Here is a 20464-nt window from a genome sequence, read left to right as displayed (position 1 = left end):
AAACAAACATCTTGACATTGTACCTATATTGCAACCACACAGTAGAACATCGCATTGGTACATCTTGGGTATATATAACTAACGGTGCTGCTAAAACCTTTGTATTTGATCGATATCTCACTGGATATATCTCATATATCACACATGGTGCAAGCTAAAATGTACTCATGGACCGATAAAAACGATTGTCTGAAGTATCCAACATAACTCCATCACAGCTGTGTTAGAGACTGATGTCCGGGAAACCATTTCGTTGGTTTGTTGGTTCGTCACACTGCACTCAGCAATATCCATGCTATATGGCGGCGCTCTGTACATTATCGGGTCTGGGCCTGACAATATCGTGATCATCATCATGAGCATCGATCTACGCAATTGGGATACGATGGCATGTGTCAACCAAGTCAGCGAGTCTGACCACCCGATCCCGTTAGTCGCCTCTTACGACAAGCATAGATTACTGAAGACCAGTTCTAACCCGGATCTTCACGGGTTCGGGTAATCAATAATCCTGCAGAGTGAAACACAAAGGGATTTTTTTTTTATCTACATCAGAGCATATGCTATATAAGAAGCATTATCTGATGCCATCTGATACCAAAACAACAATGGTATTTTTGGAATCATCAGTACTCATCAACGACCAAATTAATAACCCAACATAACTGTTAACTCTTTAAACAAAGTCACAGCCAACTAAAAAACATTATGCAAACTTGCTGCATGACTGGAAGAAATAGAATCGTGGCGAGAGCATTCGGTGTGTCTACACTTTGGTAAGTGAACCTGTGGCATGGTACGTCACGTGACCGACCTAAATCAGACTGATCCCGCGTCACAACGTCATCCTGCGACAACCCTATCTCCACCATGGCTACACAGCTGAATCATCGACTACAGCAGATTCTGGGATTGCCAAAGACATCAAACCAGACATTGGTGAACCACCTTTGAGAGGTTGGGGTCAGAGCCAGACCTGCTGTAACACGTGTACCGTTGTTCAGGGTACATCTTTACCCTATAAGGCTCTTTTCAGTAGAACTTATCAACGGGTTGTTTTGAGAACGTAATGACGAGAATTATGTGTTTCTTTCAGTTTCATTCAGCTTGATCTTAAAAGGGTTTGTAATTGCAATTTTCATACGAACGTCCTAAAAATAACAAAGCATGATGCATGTTATGTTCCATATATTTTAGGGCGGAACAAATATTTTAAAATATTAAATTTCATACAATCATGTCTTGCATTGCCTTCGTTAGTTGCATATATTCCGTAATATTTCAGTTAATCCCCAAGTTAATGTACAGAAGTGTAAACGACTACCACCTATCTGAACCTGCTGCTGAATCACGACGAATCATAATCAGTTCCAATCTGGGACTCGAACCCATGACAAGAGGCCCAAATCCAAGCCCAGTTTAATACAACAAGTCACCTATCCTCATCGCACTACTAAGTCGGTGGTGTAACAATAAATGTTATTGTGTCAATGTGTTCTTTCTTCAAAGACTCCATGGTGTCGGTCGGTTCCACCTGGCCTTTCTTAGCCTGACTGCAGCACACCACACTTCCAAATATAATCAGTCCAAGGAGCACCGTGCTCCCGAACCCGCCGACCGCCACCAGGAACCCGCTGCCAAGAACGTCAGCTGACTCCACCGGAGTTGCAGTTGTAGTCGTTGACGTAGTTGTGGGAATTTGAACATGAACGCGGAATGTTTTCTCGTCCTTTCCTTTATCGTTGGCAGCCTGAACTGTCCATAACCCGTCATAAGAAGCCTCAGCAGTCAAAACAGTGCTGACATCCCTTGTTGTCGTATACCGGGGGTCGAAGATGGAGACACTTGAAGCTGAGATTATGGTCCCGTCGGGTCTCATCCAGGTCACATTCGGAAACAGATCACCCTCAATCTGACATGAAATGTGTAGCAGATCTCCCTGTTTCACGGTATAGAGATCCCCGCACTTTAGAATTTTGGGGGGAATACAAGTGAAGTCCTTATCTTCTGCATGGTAAATCGTATGGTATTTCAGTACACTTGGAGCAGCGCATGCCGGAACATTTCCCGAGTACACGGAGTACATCACGCTCTGGTTGAGGTTCTTCAGCCACTGAATGTCGCATGTACATCTCCAGGGGTTGTCTGAAAGATGGATGATCTGCAGCTTCTGGAAGATCAGCTCGAACGAATCAGGAATAGTTGCTAATTTATTGTCGGACAGGTCTAGAGTCTTAAGGCTTGTCAAATGTTGAAATAATTGCACAGATACCTTTTCAAAATTGTTTCCATGGAGATCAAGGTTTCTGAGATTTGTCAGCCCAGTGAATATGGCACTGGAAGCACGTCCAAGGTTGAGGTCACCCAGAAATAGATCATGCAGGTTCTTTAAGGAAGCAAATGCGTCATCGGCGATCTTACATCCCGTGTTTCCAGTCAGATCCACGAAGACAACATCATTTAAGCCATGGAAGATGCCAGTGTTTATCTGGGAGATCTTATTATGTTGTAGGGCAATACGTTTTAGTTTAGTTAATCCTTGAAACAAGTCATCGTCTAACTTTGTCACCTCACTGTAAGTAACGTAGAAATCTTCAAGATTCGAGAACGCTGACAAAGCTGAGTGTTTCAATGTTGATAGAGAGTTTCTGTTATTAAAGGAGCCAAGCAGGTTAATGCTGGTGGTGTTTGCAGGTAGACCTATCGGAAATGACGTCATCTTTGGCTGACACGTCACATAATCTGAAACAGCACAGATACAGTTGCTAGGGCAGGTTTGTGACGTCATATATCCGAAGACACAGGCCAGTAGGAACGCCACAGAAGACAAACGTTTGACGTAGTAGTTGACCATGATGAACGTCTCTGGACTCAAGACACTGCCACGATGTCGTCATTGGGAATATCGAGAATGTCCTACAATGACAGAATAGTCAATACAACATGTATGACATGACTTGATAATCGCCATTCTACAGTATCATTGGTTAACTGTTGTCAACGAACACATAAGACAAAATAGACATATGTTTGTAACGGATGCTATCATTTAGCAGGATACGCGAACCTCTTTACGAACATACGTTATGACATTAACACAATCCAGTAATTGACACCAAGATGGCAGAGCATGTTTGTAAATCACTTTCAAATAGTGATGTTACCAGGTGTTCGCCCCAATATAACACCCGTCATAAACACACGCAAAGGCTAATAAAGAATATGAAAAGGGTTTTGACACTTCTATATAGCTGTATAGCTGACATGTTTACTTAGTCTTCTCTAGTAGATTGAACTACAACTAATATTTTAATACATATGTTAATGGTCTACATGGCATATGAAATTAATGAACTGATATTGCGGGGGACATTTATCCCGGGACTCTTTGATCACTGGCGTTACAGCCTGGTTCTCACATGTAGCTGTGATCGCGAGGGCAAATGTATTGAGGACAGGAGTGAGTGAGCATCGGGTTTTACGTGCTTTCAACAGTATTTTTGTTGGCATGGCTTTTCTGTTGTATGTGTGGAGGACCTGGTGACGGATATCGGTCTCAGATCGTGAGCCATATGGTGGAAACCTACTACCACGGGAATGTTGCGGTTAGACAAAGGGTTATGATCAGGGGAAGTGCGACACGTTTTCAGCGGATCCTGGCGTTTCTAAGGGATGTGATGTGGGTGTGGGTGTCTACATGTCTCTGTGTATGTTTGAATGTGGTGTGTGCTTGTAATGTGTGTTATTGTGCGGTTTTGGTTTACGTCTTTCTGTGTGTCACACATGTAACTTAACAAACATGATAAATGTTTCAGTTCCCTTCGATACAGCTGCCAAAAATACACACTTCGTCCTTAAGGCTGAAAAGATTTCACGACAACTACCAACAGTAAGGGATCATCCAATAGATTTCTCTCGTAGGGGTTATATACAGAAAAATTCCCCAGATTAATTTGTCCAGAAAATTTCCCTGAAACTGAGTTTGGTTTTACTAATAATCAGGAGAAAGAAATGGGCTTCACACATTGTACTTCATGTTTCGGCGTGAAAACCACTCCCCAAATGTAAATGTTTGTGTTGATAGTGAGAATTAATTGTTTGATGATGCTAAGTAAACAGTTTGTTGGACGGAGCTCTCCTCCCTCTACCCCCACACAAATCAAATGGATCCTTCCTGATCAGTAGGGCGGTCGGGTAGCCTAGTGGTTAAAGTTTTCGCTCGTCACGCCGAAGGCCCGGGATCGATTCCCAACATGGGGAAAATGTGTGAAGCCCATTTCTAGTGTCCATTGCTGGAACATTGCTAAAAGCGGAGTAAAACCATATTCACTCACCCCTGATCAGTATGTCATCACAGTATATGACAAGCCGTTGTTGGTGGCTATGGAGAATAAGGTTCGCCACGTGTGACCGCCGGTTCGAATCCCAGACTCGTCTGATTGATGTTCACAGTTTGTTTCACAAAATCATAAACGTTTCCAGTGTCTGACTTCGGGCTTCCCATAGTAACATAACACATCGTTAACCTTTACTGTAGTCAGTAGTACAGTGCAGGAATCTGTGTTTGGCGTGCGTGTATTTGTGCGTGTATGTGTGGTCTTTAATATTTTGAGTATTTATGGCTAGGAACATTCAGCAGAACGCAGCTAAGCTGACTCAATGAAACAGTGATGCACGTGCAAAGCAAGAACTCATAAAAGTGAACTTATTCACGATAGTTTCGTGCACGTGCACACATGACACACGTGACAAATATTCGGTATAAAAGCTCGTGAAAATGTTTTTGGACATCCACATTTTACGATATCATTTGCGACCATGCGAGATTATCACAAGAAGAGAGAGAAAGGGTAATTGGCATGATTCAGTTTGGCGCTACCCACAATCACGTCGCCAGGATCTTCGGTTGTAGCCGCCTGACAATAACCAGGCTGATGACCCGTTACAAACAGACAGGCAGGACACAGGACAGGCCGAGGAGTGGCAGACCTCGGGTGACGACCCCAGCTGACGACCGTTACTTGCGTACTCTGCATTTGCGCAACTGACATCATCAGCATCGACTGCGCTGGGTCATCGTATCAGCCGAAGGACGGTGTCCAGGGTGCCGTTCCACTAACCGATCCTATCTAAGATCAATCTCAGCAAGTTATGCCAATTTTACAATCGTCTTAGCTAAAAGTTACACCCGTTCCACTAACCGATCTTAGGCCGATCGTAGCCGGTCCCGATCTTACGATCCGATCCAAGCTTAGATCGAAACTCTTTCGTGCGAGAGATAGAGGAATGCGTGGCACGAGTTATCTCCTTGTGCATAGTCTAGCAAATGATAGAAAGTAGTTTACGAACCAACTGAGTGAGTGAGTGAGTTTAGATTTACGCCGCACTCAGCAATAGTCCAGTTATATGGCGGCGGTCTGTAAATAATCTAGCTAAGATAGTTCATGTTAGTGAACGCTATGTATCTTAGTTATATATAATCGAGTCTGGACCAGACAATCCAGTGATCAACAGCATGCGCATCGATCTGCGCAGTTGGGAACCGATGACATGTGTCAACCAAGTCAGCGAGCCTGACCACCCGATCCCGTTAGTGGCCTCTTACGACAGGCATGGGTTATTGATGTTCAATATTCTAACCCGGGCCTTCATGGGTAATTTTCCAACCAAGTGTAAACGTGGAGAAAAAACCTAGAGCAAAATATTAGGGTAGTGAGCACCTTGGTTTCAGGTGCAAGTGCGTGAGAACGCTGGGTATCAAGCATAATATAATAATAATAAATGCATATTTATAGTGCGTCTATTCCACATCTCTGGGCATGCTCAAAGCGCTGTGTACAGATAATTTACACGAGAATTATACGAGAATCTCAACGAGATTATAAGTAATATACTGAGAACAGGTTTAAAGTCTGGACTTTAAAAATGTCAATTGTGTCAGAGCTTGTCAGTCAGAATAAACAAGGCGTGACGAGGCTATAACGTATGTAGAATCTGTCAGTGGTCTTGAATAACACGCGGCCTGCCTTTAGAATCCCCCACCAAATATGCGCAGTGAAATCAAGCATATTTGTATCTTTTTGCTTCAGAACATTGTTCACTTCACGGCTGTCCCTATTCTTAACCATGACGTTGCAATATTGTTGTACAAATGTGTTACACCGATTCGCTCGGTTGTGTTCCCATGACGACAGTGGTCAGACTGGCCTGACATTTGTAAGGCTTCAGTGCAGTGTTTGTTTACATCACAGAAATATACAAATTCATTTCATGGGGGACTTTAGGGGAAGCTCACGGTGAAATGCTCGCTCTTATTTTTCACATAGAATAGGAAAGCCACTATTTTGGTTTCTCTACGATTGATTTTAGCTATCCTAAGTTGGTCATGAGCAACTTAGACTTTGAATCTTAACTTTACGATTGACTTAGGTAAGATTGGTTAGTGGAACGGTATGCCGATCGTAACGTCACGCTAAGGTTGGGATTTTAGGGGTTTACGATTGGCATAGGGCTAAGATCGGCTAGTGGAACGGCACCCAGGAGACTTCATCAGCATGGTATCCGAGCCTACAGACCCTACCGTGGTGTAGCACTGAGGCGCCTACATCGACGTCGACGTGTGAGATGGACACGTATCGTTCAAGGTTGGCAGCGCAAGCAATGAGAGAAGATACCCCCTGAACAGACCTGACGGTAGGACACGGGTGCATCGACGCAGAGGAGAGCGGACGGCACGTTGCAAGAGGTTGAGCAGTTTGGGAGAGGTGGTGTTATGGTGTGTGTGTGGGGGGGGGTGTGGGGAGGTGGATGTGACAGACAGAGAGATCTGGTTGTTGTCGATGGGAATTTGAATGGGCAGCGTTATGCTGACCAAGTCCTTCGGCCAGTTGTTCTACCCTTCCTACAACAGAATCCAAGAACTGTATTTCAACAGGACAACGCCCCATGTCATACAGCTCAACGTGTTCAAGGCTTTCTCAGCGCCAACAACGTTGTTGTCCTGCCATGACCATCACGCTCTCCGGATCTTTCAACCATTGAGCATTTGTGGGGCCATCTTGGGAGACAGATTCGTGCCAGACAGGCCGCCCCAGTGAAAAGACAAATTTTGCAGTTATCTCAATCAATTATTGGCCTTGATTGATGAATTTGATTTTCCATGCTCCATTTCCATGCTCCATGTTACAACTTTGATTTTCTGTTTATCTTTTGTCATCTTTTATTAATTAGCCTCAATAATATGGTATCGTTTCTTTTGCCCCTGGGTGTATATGCGTGCGTGCGTGTGTGTTTGCGTCCAGTGTGCGTTTATATGTGTGGCGCAGCTTATGTTTAGGTGTGAATATTAAATAAGCTGTGCTACATTTAGAAGTTAGTCTGGTACATAACATAATGTGTTAAGATAAACAGTGCACAATAACGTTGACAAGTACCAACGTCTGTCAGTCTGGTTCTAAAGTATCGATGGACATTTAGACATGTGTGAGATCGGTCTAGCAATGCAAGGAATACTTACTGAGCCCGAATATAATATTCTCAATTACGCATAAACAATTATGCTCAGTGTCAATCTAGAATAAAACGTGGACATATTATTTGACAATATGTGGATGCGAGTGAATTTAAAACAATCCTTAAAAATATAAGAGATCGAGAAAACGAAATACAGCTATATATCTGATGACACAGTAAGAGCTGATACCTGTAACAGTTACATATTAATGTAACCTATTACAGTTACATATTAATGTAACCTAATCATTACCTAACACGAGACAATTTACAAAATATCAGAAATTGCATATTAATTGTCTCACGCGCAGTCAGGAACATATGTAATACATTGTTTAATGTTAAAATACGGTTTGTGTCTATGTCAATAGGAAACAATAGCTGTTCTATACACTCAAAGCCAGATAGAACAATCCTTTCGCGATTAGTACAAGATATAATGACTAGAATACTATAGCAGTACAATTAATGTTCATTTTTCAGAGCAAGTGCTGTAGTAATTTCCGTACACATTACAAACAACTCACCATGTTTGGAAAAAAATATCCTCTTGAACCTAATTCCAATACAATGACTCAACCTGTTCACCCTGTGACATCCTTAGTTTGGTCTGATCTCGAATTACCTGGCCCTGTGGGTATGTATTGAAACAGCTGCTCGATTTAGTTATATCTATTCTATGCATCGATATTACGAGTTTTCAGTGAGTAACGAGGGCTGTGATTGTGAACATTAAAGCCCGAGTTTCTTATCAGTGACATTACAAAATACGTATGTTTCCTTGTAAATTGATTGTGACAATGTAATAAATTGATTCATATATTGGCACAGTGTCAGGGACTGTGTATATTAATGTGTGACGGGGTGGCGATAAGCGCGCATCATTCACGTTGATAAGACCACCTGAATGGATGTACTGATATCACAGATCAGACCTGCTACCCGTGTTAATGTCCTGTCTGAAGTGGAGGCTCAGTATACGTGCCCCGGTACTCCAGGATTTGAATGTGTTGAGTGCGGATTGCCGGGTACATGACCATCGGGTGTAGAGATGGCTAACTGTGGTATACCTGTGACTGTGACATCTCGATTACTCTAGTGTCATGACATAGCTATGAGTCACAATCATTCCTTCCATCCTCGAGGTAATAAAATCATCGGGCCGAGCCGTAGATGCATCCAGGATATAGTGGAGATTTCTCGTAACGCATACCCTGGAGATTATAGAGGATGCTCTAGTAATATCACCATGGGAAACATCAGAAATGGGTTTCACACAATGTACCTATGTGAGGAATCGAACCCGGGTCTTCGGTGTAGTGTGCGAAGGCTTTAACACTGGTCCTTCTCATTGCCTTTGTGTGCGTGCGTACTAACGTGCATGCGTGCGTTTGTGTGTGTAACGAGGTTATGATGCTTAAAGACAGTTCGCCGACTATGATCGATCCGACCGGTGCATCTTTTATCTCCTTAACACTCGGGCAGGCAGGTCAACAATAAGTACCATCTTATAATACCCATCATAACCTCTCCGAGGAAGTGCTCTATCCACCGGACAAGTGAGATGGCTGCTTACATTCGGAAACCTTATAGAAAACCAATGTAACTCGAGCAAATGCATACATATAAAAAACAACAACACTGTAATACTGAAACGATTCAACAACATTTCACGATAACTAACATATCACAAAAAGTACAAAAACTTGCTTGCCCTTTGACATTTGGAATTGCAACAGGGAAAGCTTCGTCACTGCTACAGCCATAAAACAATACTACATTATCTAATTTAACCCATCTTGTTCATACAATGTATGTATGGGTGTAGTGTATATAGGGGCAATTGTCAAAGGGCAAGTAGCAATACAATTCTATAAATGTTGGAAGGATTTGCTGCTAATGTTATTTTAGATTAAATGAAATGAAGAAAAACATCAGTTGTCTCCCTTTTTCTACTTTCGTTTTACACTGGACGCCATTTGCATTGAATGAGCTCCGAATTCAGTCAATAACAGGTGAGCATATTTATGTATGTGAGTTTAGAAGTTTTTAGACATATTATTGGGAAGGTCGTTGAATATTTACAGATGAAATGGCACTGCAGCATCACCGATTGCGTGTATACTGGTTATTACTGCACACCGACTAGTTGTTGCTGCACGATGGTGGGCAGACACCTGACACGGTATGGCGCATGGTCCCTGTGTGGTGTTTTTTGTATTTTTTAACGATTCAGCGATTAGACAACGTTGTGTTGATCACATTCTATTACTGCACGAAGCAAAGACACCACATCGAGACGTCTCGCGTAACAATGATCTATAAATAGCCAGACGACTTCCGAGAACAGGGCTGTTTCCTGGAAAACTTCTCTTCCATTGAAATGGTTGTGAGGACTTAATCAATGTGAGCGACTGTAGGCGAGGTAGATCGCCTTGAGTGAGGTATACTGCAGGTGACGTGTGAAGAGTATGTAACCTTGCAAGTAAACATATAGTTGGACGAATATGTTCAACGATTTATTGATACATTGGTTAATGAGGAAGCGTGTGTGTGTGTTGGGGTGTGGGGAAGTGTCGGGGGTGGGGGTGTCGAATGATTTCTCTCATAATTCTAGACGCCAGAATAAAATAGTTGTTTGACAAGCGATCATTATTTTGTTGTCACATACCGCTATTTTTGACGATGGGGGGGCCACTTGCTTGTTGTTGAACAGCCAGGTAATCAACAAGCGTGTGTATTGAAATTTCAGTTTCACACGTGCACCTCGCACACCTGGCTGTTCTACCAGCAAGTGGTGGTGGTGGTGGTGGTGGAATTGGGTTTAACGTCGTGCTTGAGAATATTTCGCTCATATGACGACGTGCATGTGTGTGTATGTGTATGCGCGGTTGCTTGTACAAGCCCAGACTGAAGCTGGTTTTATAGTGCTAGCCCACTGAGATACCATGCCGCAGTGAAGCATGAATACCCCACTCAGACACATTATACTGACTCCAAGCCGACCAGTCCTTGTTGTACCTATTAATGCCGAGCGCCAGGCAGGGACCAACAAGTACCATATTTTAGCGTCTTTTGGTATGACGCGGTCGGGGATGGAACCCGCGACCTTCCGCACTCCGAACCACTACACCACGGAGGCGGTTTCTACCAGCAAGTGGTCCCCCTCATAAGAAATAGCGAAAGTGACAACAAGATAATTATCATTTGATAAACAACTTTATCGCTTTCGTCTTTCCTCCACCACGAAACTGACATACTGTTTTCAGTGTTCAGTTAAACCGAAATCAGTCACTCACAGTGTGTACATACTATTTCCATTTAATCCGCAGTTCTGATCGGCATGGCGTAGACTGGTGACGGAAGCATCAGTAGAAGATGTGGAGCAAGATGGGGACCACAGACAGCCGGTCTGATGGCGGTCCAGGAGATAGACAGGAAAGACGAGATGAGCGCCCAGGAAGTCAAGCAGCAGCTGAGTCCAGGCAAGGACAGGAGAGGGTTCTGGCTGGTCAAAGTGGTGGGTCTCCGGTTGATGCAGAGAGACCGACAAGGTCTGAAGGTCAGGTCCCGCATGCAGCACGAACCATTGTGGATGGACACAGCGGGGATCAAGGTAGGAGCCTTTGTAAGAAATTATGCACTTCAATACAGAACCCGTGTGCGAAATACGCTTTGATGATCTCAAAATCATCATCATTACCATCATCATCATCATCATCATCATCATCATCATCATCACCATCATCATCATCATCATCAAATCTGGATTTTGCCCAAAACTTACACACGTTATTTAAACGTTAAAGAGTAGAGACTACGCAAAATGGTGCAAACTTAATGTCAGAAACATAACGGTGATAATTGTATCAAACATATCACCATCGAAAACATTACCTGTTTGTTCATTTTAGCTGGGGCGGTGGGGTAGTCTAGTGGTTAAAGCGTTGGCTCGTCACGCCAAAGACCCGGGTTCGAATCCCCACATGGGTACAATGAGTGAAGCCCATTTCTGGTGTCCCCCGCCGTTATATTGCTGGAATATTGCTAAAAGCGGCGTAAAACCAAACTCAGTCAGTCAGTCAGTCATTTTAGCTACCGTCAAATACGGGCGTATGTTGTCTTTTGTTTTGCAGTATACTGTCTGAATTATATCATTGTGTTAATAAGCTCCTCGGTAGGAAGGTGCTCCATGTGAGGAATTGAACACTTTAGTTATTGAGTAAGTTATGGTATAATGAAGTTATCTTTAATATTGTACATGATATTTTGTGCATGCATATTGTTCTTAGGAACACTTAACAAAACTCCGTTAATTTATTCCGTATTTAAAGCTTGGTTTAAGCTGCGATATGTGGAGAAACAGCTGTTGTGCTATGTTTTACTTGGGACACAACTGAATTCTTTGTTATAAAGTGTCACGTTGCTAAGTCAGGCTGATATTTCTTCATTAAATACTTACATTTATATGTATGGAGATTATCTACAGAATAAACAGAGAAGAATGTTACATTCAACATTATATTTGTTCGTCATGTTTAGTGGTGCAGGAAATGAAGTCGGTTGAAACTCAGACGTACGCAGATGAGAAAACCAGAGCTTATGCTGACCTACCTGAGCAATTAACGACAGGTAATCGTCTCATGCTCTACAATCTACAGAATAGGGACTTTAATGCTCCTAGCTTCTCAAGGATGTATTGACAAAAGGATCAAAGCTTGGCTCTGGTCGTTGTTAAAAGACTGAGAATATTTACACATTTCACATTTAAAGTTGGACAGCTGAATACTAAATCTTCATAACGCTGGTGTATTTCTTCGTTCAGTGGTGGCGTTCACGTATCACGAAGCTGGGGAGACTTTAGCTCCATCCGTATCATTTTGCCAGGATGTACCTGTGTTTCAGATACAATGTCTCCTGTATTTCTGGAAATGTTCCTTATTCATTCCTCAATTGTCATTCAGGGAGATTTCTGATGTTAAAGAGAATTGGTAAGCACCAACATAAACACAGTGCTGAGAATACTTATTGTTTATCAGAAGGGACCACAGGAGCTCGATACGGGGAACTGGACGTGCCAGTATCCAGACAAGGAGCATTTGGTACACTAGGGCCACAGTACCATCTGCCTATACAAGAATCCAGCCCACAGGCAATGCCTCTTGGAAATCCACCGGCTCTAACTGTTGTTTATGAACGTCAGCAAACGCATAGAAAGGAAACATCATTGGAGAGACAGGGAGGAGAACCTGGGGCTGACGACAGACAGGTTCCAGGTGGGAGACAGGGAGGAGAACCTGGGGCTGACGACAGACAGGTTCCAGGTGGGACACAGGGAGGAGAACCTGGGGCTGACGACAGACAGGTTCCAGCTGAGAGACAGGGAGGAGAACCTGGGGCTGACGACAGACAGGTTCCAGGTGGGAGACAGGGAGGAGAGAACCTGGGGCTGACGACAGACAGGTTCCAGGTGGGAGACAGGGAGAGAGAACCAGGGGCTGACGACAGACAGGTTCCAGGTGGGAGACAGGGAGGAGAACCTGGGGCTGACGACAGACAGGTTCCAGCTGGGAGACAGGGAGGAGAACCAGGGCCTGACGACAGACAGGTTCCAGCTGGGAGACAGGGAGGAGAACCTGGGGCTGACGACAGACAGGTTCCAGCTGGGAGACAGGGAGGAGAACCAGGGGCTGACGACAGACAGGTTCCAGCTGGGAGACAGGGAGGAGAACCTGGGGCTGACGACAGACAGGTTCCAGCTGGGAGACAGGGAGGAGAACCAGGGGCTGACGACAGACAGGTTCAAGCTGGGAGACAGGGAGGAGAACCGGGGCAGACGACAGACAGGTTCCAGCTGGGAGACAGGGAGGGAGAACCAGGGGCTGACGACAGACAGGTTCAAGCTGGGAGACAGGGAGGAGAACCAGGGGCAGACGACAGACAGGTTCCAGCTGGGAGACAGGGAGGAGAACCAGGGGCAGACGACAGACAGGTTCAAGCTGAGAGACAGGGAGGAGAACCAGGGGCTGGCGACAGACAGGTTCAAGCTGGGACACAGGGGGAGAGAGAACCAGGGGCTGACGACAGACAGGTTCAAGCTGAGAGACAGGGAGGAGAACCAGGGCAGACGACAGACAGGTTCCAGCTGGGAGACAGGGAGGAGAACCAGGGGCAGACGACAGACAGGTTACAGCTGGGACAAAACAGAGGTGTAGATGCCGAGACCAGGCCACCCGAAAGAGCCGAGAGCGTTCATACATCTGTTGGAACACAGACAGAAATTAGTAAGTCTTTGATTCTAATGTGCAGTTTCTGTCATGTTTGATTCCCAATATACTGGTGGAGTCTACAACCTAAATGATGTAATAGCAGCAATAGAAGGATGTGATATTGTTGTCTCATGTTTTCGAAACTATATACCTTGTGGCTTCAGTGTACCACTGGATGGAAGAATACTCCTTGGAATAATTGAAAACTTTAAATTGTGTCTGATTATAGATTGGAAAAATGATATAAATTATATTAAAAACTCATACACGAAGCAGAGAGGAAACTATAGTTCTCGGTTCACGGGACATGACACCAAATACTGAATTATTTCCAAAAACGATACTGACAAAGAATATGAGAGGTAGCAGGTATTTTCTGACAAGGTTTAGGCAATTTCTGATGCCTGTATTTGCCCTATTATTAACAAACCAGCTTCAACTACTTGCTGCTATTTACAGTTATAGACATGACTACAATCGTAGTACAAAGGTGATCGTGTGTAGGTCTTCAAAGCGCATAAACCGCGGTATAGACCATGTTGAGCGCATCAGTAGTATAGGGAATGGTGGAACGGGCCACCATGCCTAGGAGCTCCAAACGGCCCAGTTGGGTTCCCAGAAACACTAGTTTTTTCACAAAACTATATCGGAAGACAAAAAGTGTCCCGGTTGAAGTGCTCTCCAATTAGAGATATGTAGGTGTATGGATATAGAAAAAAAATGCCAGGAACCAAACTATCGCCCGATGCCTATGTTGAGATCCGTTCGGGTCGTTTGTCCCTTCGGGAGGCGAAGAAGTACCAAGCCAGATATACACGGTTCTGAGTAGTATAGACCCCGAGCCACAAACAAAGACATGACAGAAGTCTTCGAGACCCTGCTAGAGAAGTGTCCCCATGTCTTGCTTTCCGACAGAAAGAAACAAATCCTGGAGCGATCGGGACACACCTAGTCTGTCGTACAGACCCTGAAGCAAATATATCCAAGAAAGCCCACTCAAGTCTAGAAAATGTGGCAAGTCTAGATTTCCTCAGCTTCAGGGTCTGTACCAATCTGCTGAATTCACAAGCCAGAATATGGCTTGTAATTATCAGTTGATCTCTAGCTGTCACTAGTGTTTAATATTAACTCATGGGGAGCCTCCCCCACCACTCCCCAAGACCCCACACTGAGCCAAGACCTCCTGCTTTTGCCTGTCCTCTCACTCCAGACAAACAACATGTGTGATTACACTAGAGACCTGATGACTTATAAAATCTGAGTATTTTCTTTAACTGTTTCATTTTACACTGGTGAGGAGAGGGGATCATTTCGAAAAGTTTTCCGTCTCAGGGTAAAAATGAATTGGAACTTTGATGAGGATGAAAGCAAATATACATAGCATTTGTCCAAATCAGAATATAGTGATTGAAAAGTACTTAAGTGGTGAAAATGTCTTGTATTGTTCTCCATCCAGGAGTGGAAAATCACTGACATTCGAAATTCTCCCTATTCATACAAGTCAGTAGAAAATACAAGCCATGCTATTGTTATTGTTGTGTCATCCTTGATTTGCATGATGAAAAACAAACAGAGATATATAAATCATTAGGCTCAAAGCAGTGTACCTCAACGATGTAGGCATTTGTGACTTTATCCATAAACTTTGAAAAGATCTGATGGCATATTGTTTTCCCCAGCACCAACGAAGTTGCGGGGAATGTAGAAACGTGTTCCGTCCGTCCGTGCATCCGTCACGCTTTGTCCAAAGCATATCTCCTAAACTATTTGTGATAGCTTAACCAAACTTGGTACGCATGTGAACCATGATCCCTAGATGTGCCTTTTGGGGGTTAGACCCAGATATGATTTTTATTTTGAACTTGGCACATAGATAGGTCTGACGATATACTGGTGCCTTTTGGTAGTTTTGGATTTCTGAAGAAAACATATTTTGCGTTTCCATGGCAACAAGTTTGACTTTGACTGAAATTGGTGGTAGTGCTCTTTTCTGGAGCAGAACTTAAAAAACCTTTCAATACTCTCCTTCCACTTTGTAATATAGTCACAGACTTGGTTGAGACATATCATTGCATCCCATTTGTGTAGATTGATGCTGATACTGTTGATCACTGGATTATCTGGTCCACATTCTATTATTTACAGACAGCTGGAATATTGCTGAGTGTGGCATGAAACTAAACTCACTCACTCACTGCTATATACACACCAAAACATTTGACATAGTCGTAACTAACTGACATATACATGAAGAGTCATTGCGGGGGATATTGATGACTTTTTCTCCTTGTTACATTATATATATGCGACATCAATTAAACTTCCACATATAGTGCAGACACAACCTTTGGATTTTGGAGAATATAAATAAATTTGGAATTTTTTTGGGTGAGATCCAGTTGTCCAGCCATAGGAATATCAAGAGATGCTACCCTTAGCTGGTATCCCTGCTTGCTCTCAAAATAGATTTGGCGACACTTGATACTCATTACCCCACATCGGCCCACACCACTGACAGTAGGACCTGGAGGCGGTGGGGGCAGTAAATATTCCTGTCACACACAATTAAAGCAGTAATGGGTGATAAGAACCTTTGTACATGTTGTGAAATTCCAAGAAATTATCCCTCTGCAGATTTGTTTAGTCTCTGAAAATGAAGAAAGTCTCAGGGCTCCTTTTCATTATATTATATATTTTTTTACTATGAACATTTTTCAGTAAAATATGTTCATTTCAGTGACTAGTTGTTAGTCTAGGGACACACCTTCTACAAGCGATACCAGATCCCTCAACAGTTTCTTGCACTCTATTTGCTGTGCTTTCGCCAGTTCGTAGAAGACGGTAAAATAGTCGATTTTGTCTACCTCTACCCGTCCAACCTATTTCGACCTGCAGCCGGCAAACTCCGAATCGATCTTGCCAGCGACTGCCCGGAAACAAGGGACACAACCGATGCACCGACTGCCTCTCATCTATATCGGAACTACCCATCCTCGCAAGTGCGACGCCATCGACCACTGCATTCTGGAAAGGCAAAGCGATAGACTATACACCCCAGGTTCCGGAAGAAATCGCGATCCCCTACTGTTTCTCAAACGTAGAAAACCTGCCTCTTCTGGTGCGACACAAACGCCTCCTCAACAAATTGGTGGACAGTTGTCCATGCGAGGAATATTCTTGTATCTTCCGGCAGCTAGCGGGAAAATGAGTGTGGTTTTACGCCGCTTTTAGCAATATTCCAGCAATATCACAGCGGGGGACACCAGAAATAGGATTCACACATTGTACCCATGTAGGGAATCGAAACCGGGGCTTTGGCGCGAATAGCGAACGCTTTAACCACAAGGCTACCCCTGTCCAAAAGATATAGATGTAGGACATCTGTAGAACCAGTGACATCACAGCTGAAATTAAATCATGACAGGTAGTTTCGACACGCCCCCCTTGATAGTGGAAATATGGGACAAGCATATCAACATGTTAGCGGTCCATACAGAAAGGTTTACCCATCACCAGAATGAAAATACACGTGTTTTGTAATCTATTGCCCAGGTCTGCAAAACCTAGGATTGGCCTTTGAACATTGTTTCGTGATCTCTAAGTTCCACTTGCGACGGACACGTAACATTTTTAATTGTGTTTTACGGATGGTGTTGAAGTTTGAAAATATATTCTTTTAGATGCCGAAAGATGCAGAGCGTCTGTGAATCTGTTATTGGACCATTCTGGGAATGATGCCCAGACGATTGAACACAAGGAGGTACGTACACTGTGGACGTAGCTGATGCAAGGGATTCAGCTGTCTTCGCGTAATGGTGGTGCATCTATCCGTGTTTTGCGTGGGTGAACTGTTCGTTTGTTTTGGTTTGATCAATACATTCACTGGTAGTGCGATCGAACCCTAAATTCGAAACCGATTATGATCCTTGATCCTTGATCCTTGGACGGTGTGTCCACAACAAATTGACAACCTATGATAGAGGATTATGTTGGTGATTAACCCGTTACTCGCTCGCTCACAGGGTCGGTGGAGTAATCTAGTGGTTAAAGCATTCGCTCGTCATGTCAAGTGCCCACATGGGTACATTGTGTGAAGCCCATTTCTGGTGTCCCACGCCGTGGTATTGCTGGAACCTTGCTAAAAGCGGTGTAAAAGCATACTCACTCATTCATATATGACCTTTATCGTTATTGGAATTTATTCCATATACATTCTTAGGAACAGTAAATCCGCGCGTTTATATGACACCAAGTCACCCCTTTGTTCCAGCACATCATTCATGAGATGTCACAAGGTAGTCGCCAGGTGTTCCAGAACAAGACGGCCCATGGACTGGCTGTTCATGTGCTGAAACAACAGACATGGAAGACTGATAAACTATGGTATGAAACGGATCATATATATAGATGGCAGTGTATAATGATTCCCATCTTGTTTTTACAGATATACTGACAGTGTGAATATCAAGAGTTGAAGGTCGATGTCGTTCTCTAGCATGATAAAGTGTAATAACTTTTCTAGCTGTGATAGTTGCGATAAAATTTTTTATCCCCCGCAACACGTTTTGCGGGGGGTATTAAAATGGACTCCGTCCGTGCGTCCGTCCGTGCACATTTGTCTTTTCCGGAGCAGAACTCTTAAACCGTTCAATATTTCTTCACCAAACTTGGCACATAGATAGATCTGGTGGTGTACTGGTGACTTTTGGTAGTTTTGGAATTCTGAATAAAACATTTTTGGCGTTTCTGTGGCAACAAGTTCGACTTAGAATGAAATTAGTGGTTGTGCTCTTTTCCGGAACAGAACTCTAAAACCGTTCACTATTTCTTCACCAAACTTGGCACATAGATAGATCTGGTGGTGTACTGGTGCCTTTGGTAGTTTTGGATTTCTGAATAAAACATTTTTGAATGGCAACAAGTTCGACTTAGAATGAATTTAGTGGTAGTGCTTTTCCAGAACTGGCCGTTCAATATTTCTTCACCAAACTTGGCACATAGATAGATCTGGTGGTGACTGGTGCTTTTGGTTTACCTTTTGGATTTCTTCTGGAGCAAAATAGTTTTGCATTTCCATTTAAAAAGTTTGACTTAGACTGAATTGGTGATACTGCTCTTTCTTTCCAACTTTTTCTATATACACACCTAAATATTTGACATAATCATAACTCGTAGACATAATCATGAAGAGTATTTTGCCATTGCGGGGGATATTGATGACTTTGTCTTCTTGTTTATCTTGCAATTCAAATCAGAAAATATGAACTTCTTACTATTAGTTATTCTATTCTTTTTTCTAGGAGTAGTTGCACTGCAGACAGCAACGTGTCTGAGGCCGGCGTCCACAACGTCCTCAAGGAACTGGATCACCACAATAAGAAGATAGGCCACATCGTGGAATATTTCTCGCTGGAACACAGCAAGCGGTTGGATATTATTCGGCTGATCCAAAAGATTCACGATAAATGTGACTTCTGTGAGACGATATACAGTTCTGTAACCTGACATTTTATCAGAGAGACACAAGAGACGCTCATTTCTGAAAGGTGTTGCCAGGATGTACCTATGATTCAGATACAATTTCCCCTGTATTTCTGCCCTCAGTGATGGCTGAGGCTGCTGTAGTAGACGTACCCGGGGATGCTGGGGAGACCGTAGCTCCACCCTTATCATCTTCAAAAGATCTGTTAATGATTTTGTCTTCATTATTATTATTAAGATGAATACGATCATAACTGATGTAGACTCGGCAATTCACAACATAAAAAGGATCGCCCAGTTTGGAATACAAGACTGGAAATATGTGTATTACCTGGAATATCCGTTTGAACATTCCATCTGCTGCATTCTAACCAGTATTATCCACATATCAGAACCTTCTTAGCTATTATCATCGCCTTTAACATCACCGAAGAAGCTATTCCGCCACTTGATGCGGTGGGATAGCCAAGTGATAAAAGTATTCGCTCTCGTCCAGCTGAAGACCCGAGTTCGATTCCCAACTTGGGTACAATGTGTGAAGACCATTCCTGGTGTCCCCCGCCTCTATATTACTGGCATATCGCTGATAGCGGCGTAAAACTAAACTCACTCACAACTTCCTTAAAAGAAGAGAATAAATTAGTAGTAGCTTGTACTGAGGCAACGGTGCAACTTACAATCATGACCCCAGACTGTGCAACTACCATAGGTGGAATAGGGCTGTAACCTGGGTATAACTCAAGAATGCTGTGATCTGGTTGACTGTGTTGAAAGTGGTTGTGTAGCTCAGTGTACATATCAGTGGTTTGTCTGCTGGTAGGGACCATGCTGGTGGGGACCATGCTGGTAGGGGGGTGGGGATATAGTTGATGCCTATGATACACTAATGATGGGGTGGGGGTGGGGGTTTATATCTTGGTATCTGCACAGGGTATGTCTTTCGTTTTGCCAGATTATATTGTCTTTGTTAGAAGCCGACCTTATGAATAGTCTTTGTTAGTGAGCCTGCGGTATGGAAAGACAACTTTACAACTGACATATATTTCTGATGAAATATTTTCTAACTATTACGTTCTAGATTAGTGTCATTTTACCGAAATAGTGAAAATAAAGTCCTTCAAATTATTTGTAATTTTGGTGTTGAAAAGAAGGACAACGATATTTCTGTAGCTGTTTGAAACTTGTGTGCGCACTTATAACTA

General features: G+C 43.3%; 2 protein-coding genes across 2 annotated transcripts; one reads left to right on the top strand and one right to left on the bottom strand.

The window, feature by feature from the left end:
* Positions 1-1453: 1453 nt before the first annotated feature.
* Positions 1454-2854, bottom strand: LOC124270385 (leucine-rich repeat-containing protein 15-like). Its single transcript, XM_046705420.1, has one exon. It carries the CDS (start codon positions 2852-2854, stop codon positions 1454-1456), a length of 1401 nt encoding a protein of 466 aa, XP_046561376.1.
* An 8073-nt stretch (positions 2855-10927) lies between these two features.
* LOC124270384 lies at positions 10928-20387 on the top strand. Its single transcript, XM_046705419.1, has 8 exons — positions 10928-11128; positions 12418-12503; positions 12716-12932; positions 12972-13603; positions 13651-13796; positions 17462-17541; positions 18052-18164; positions 19082-20387. The coding sequence occupies exons 1-8, from the start codon at positions 10928-10930 to the stop codon at positions 19284-19286; spliced, it is 1680 nt and encodes a 559-aa protein (XP_046561375.1). The 3' UTR covers positions 19287-20387.
* Positions 20388-20464: the final 77 nt, after the last annotated feature.

Source organism: Haliotis rubra, unplaced genomic scaffold, assembly GCF_003918875.1.
Source record: "Haliotis rubra isolate DU_JTF1 unplaced genomic scaffold, ASM391887v1 Scf1511, whole genome shotgun sequence".
Classification (NCBI taxonomy): domain Eukaryota; kingdom Metazoa; phylum Mollusca; class Gastropoda; order Lepetellida; family Haliotidae; genus Haliotis; species Haliotis rubra.
Note: the sequence above shows the minus strand (reverse complement) of the source record. Positions and strands in the feature narration are given on the sequence as shown.

Excerpts from the sequence above, each read along its gene's own strand:
- LOC124270385 (XM_046705420.1), bottom strand. The coding sequence starts at position 2,854 with ATGGTCAACTACTACGTCAAACGTTTGTCTTCTGTGGCGTTCCTACTG.
- LOC124270384 (XM_046705419.1), top strand. The coding sequence starts at position 10,928 with ATGGCGGTCCAGGAGATAGACAGGAAAGACGAGATGAGCGCCCAGGAA. Across the intron at positions 11,129-12,417 it reads TGGACACAGCGGGGATCAAG|ATACAATGTCTCCTGTATTT; the intron begins GTAGGAGCCTTT and ends CCTGTGTTTCAG. Across the intron at positions 17,542-18,051 it reads AGACGATTGAACACAAGGAG|CACATCATTCATGAGATGTC; the intron begins GTACGTACACTG and ends CCTTTGTTCCAG.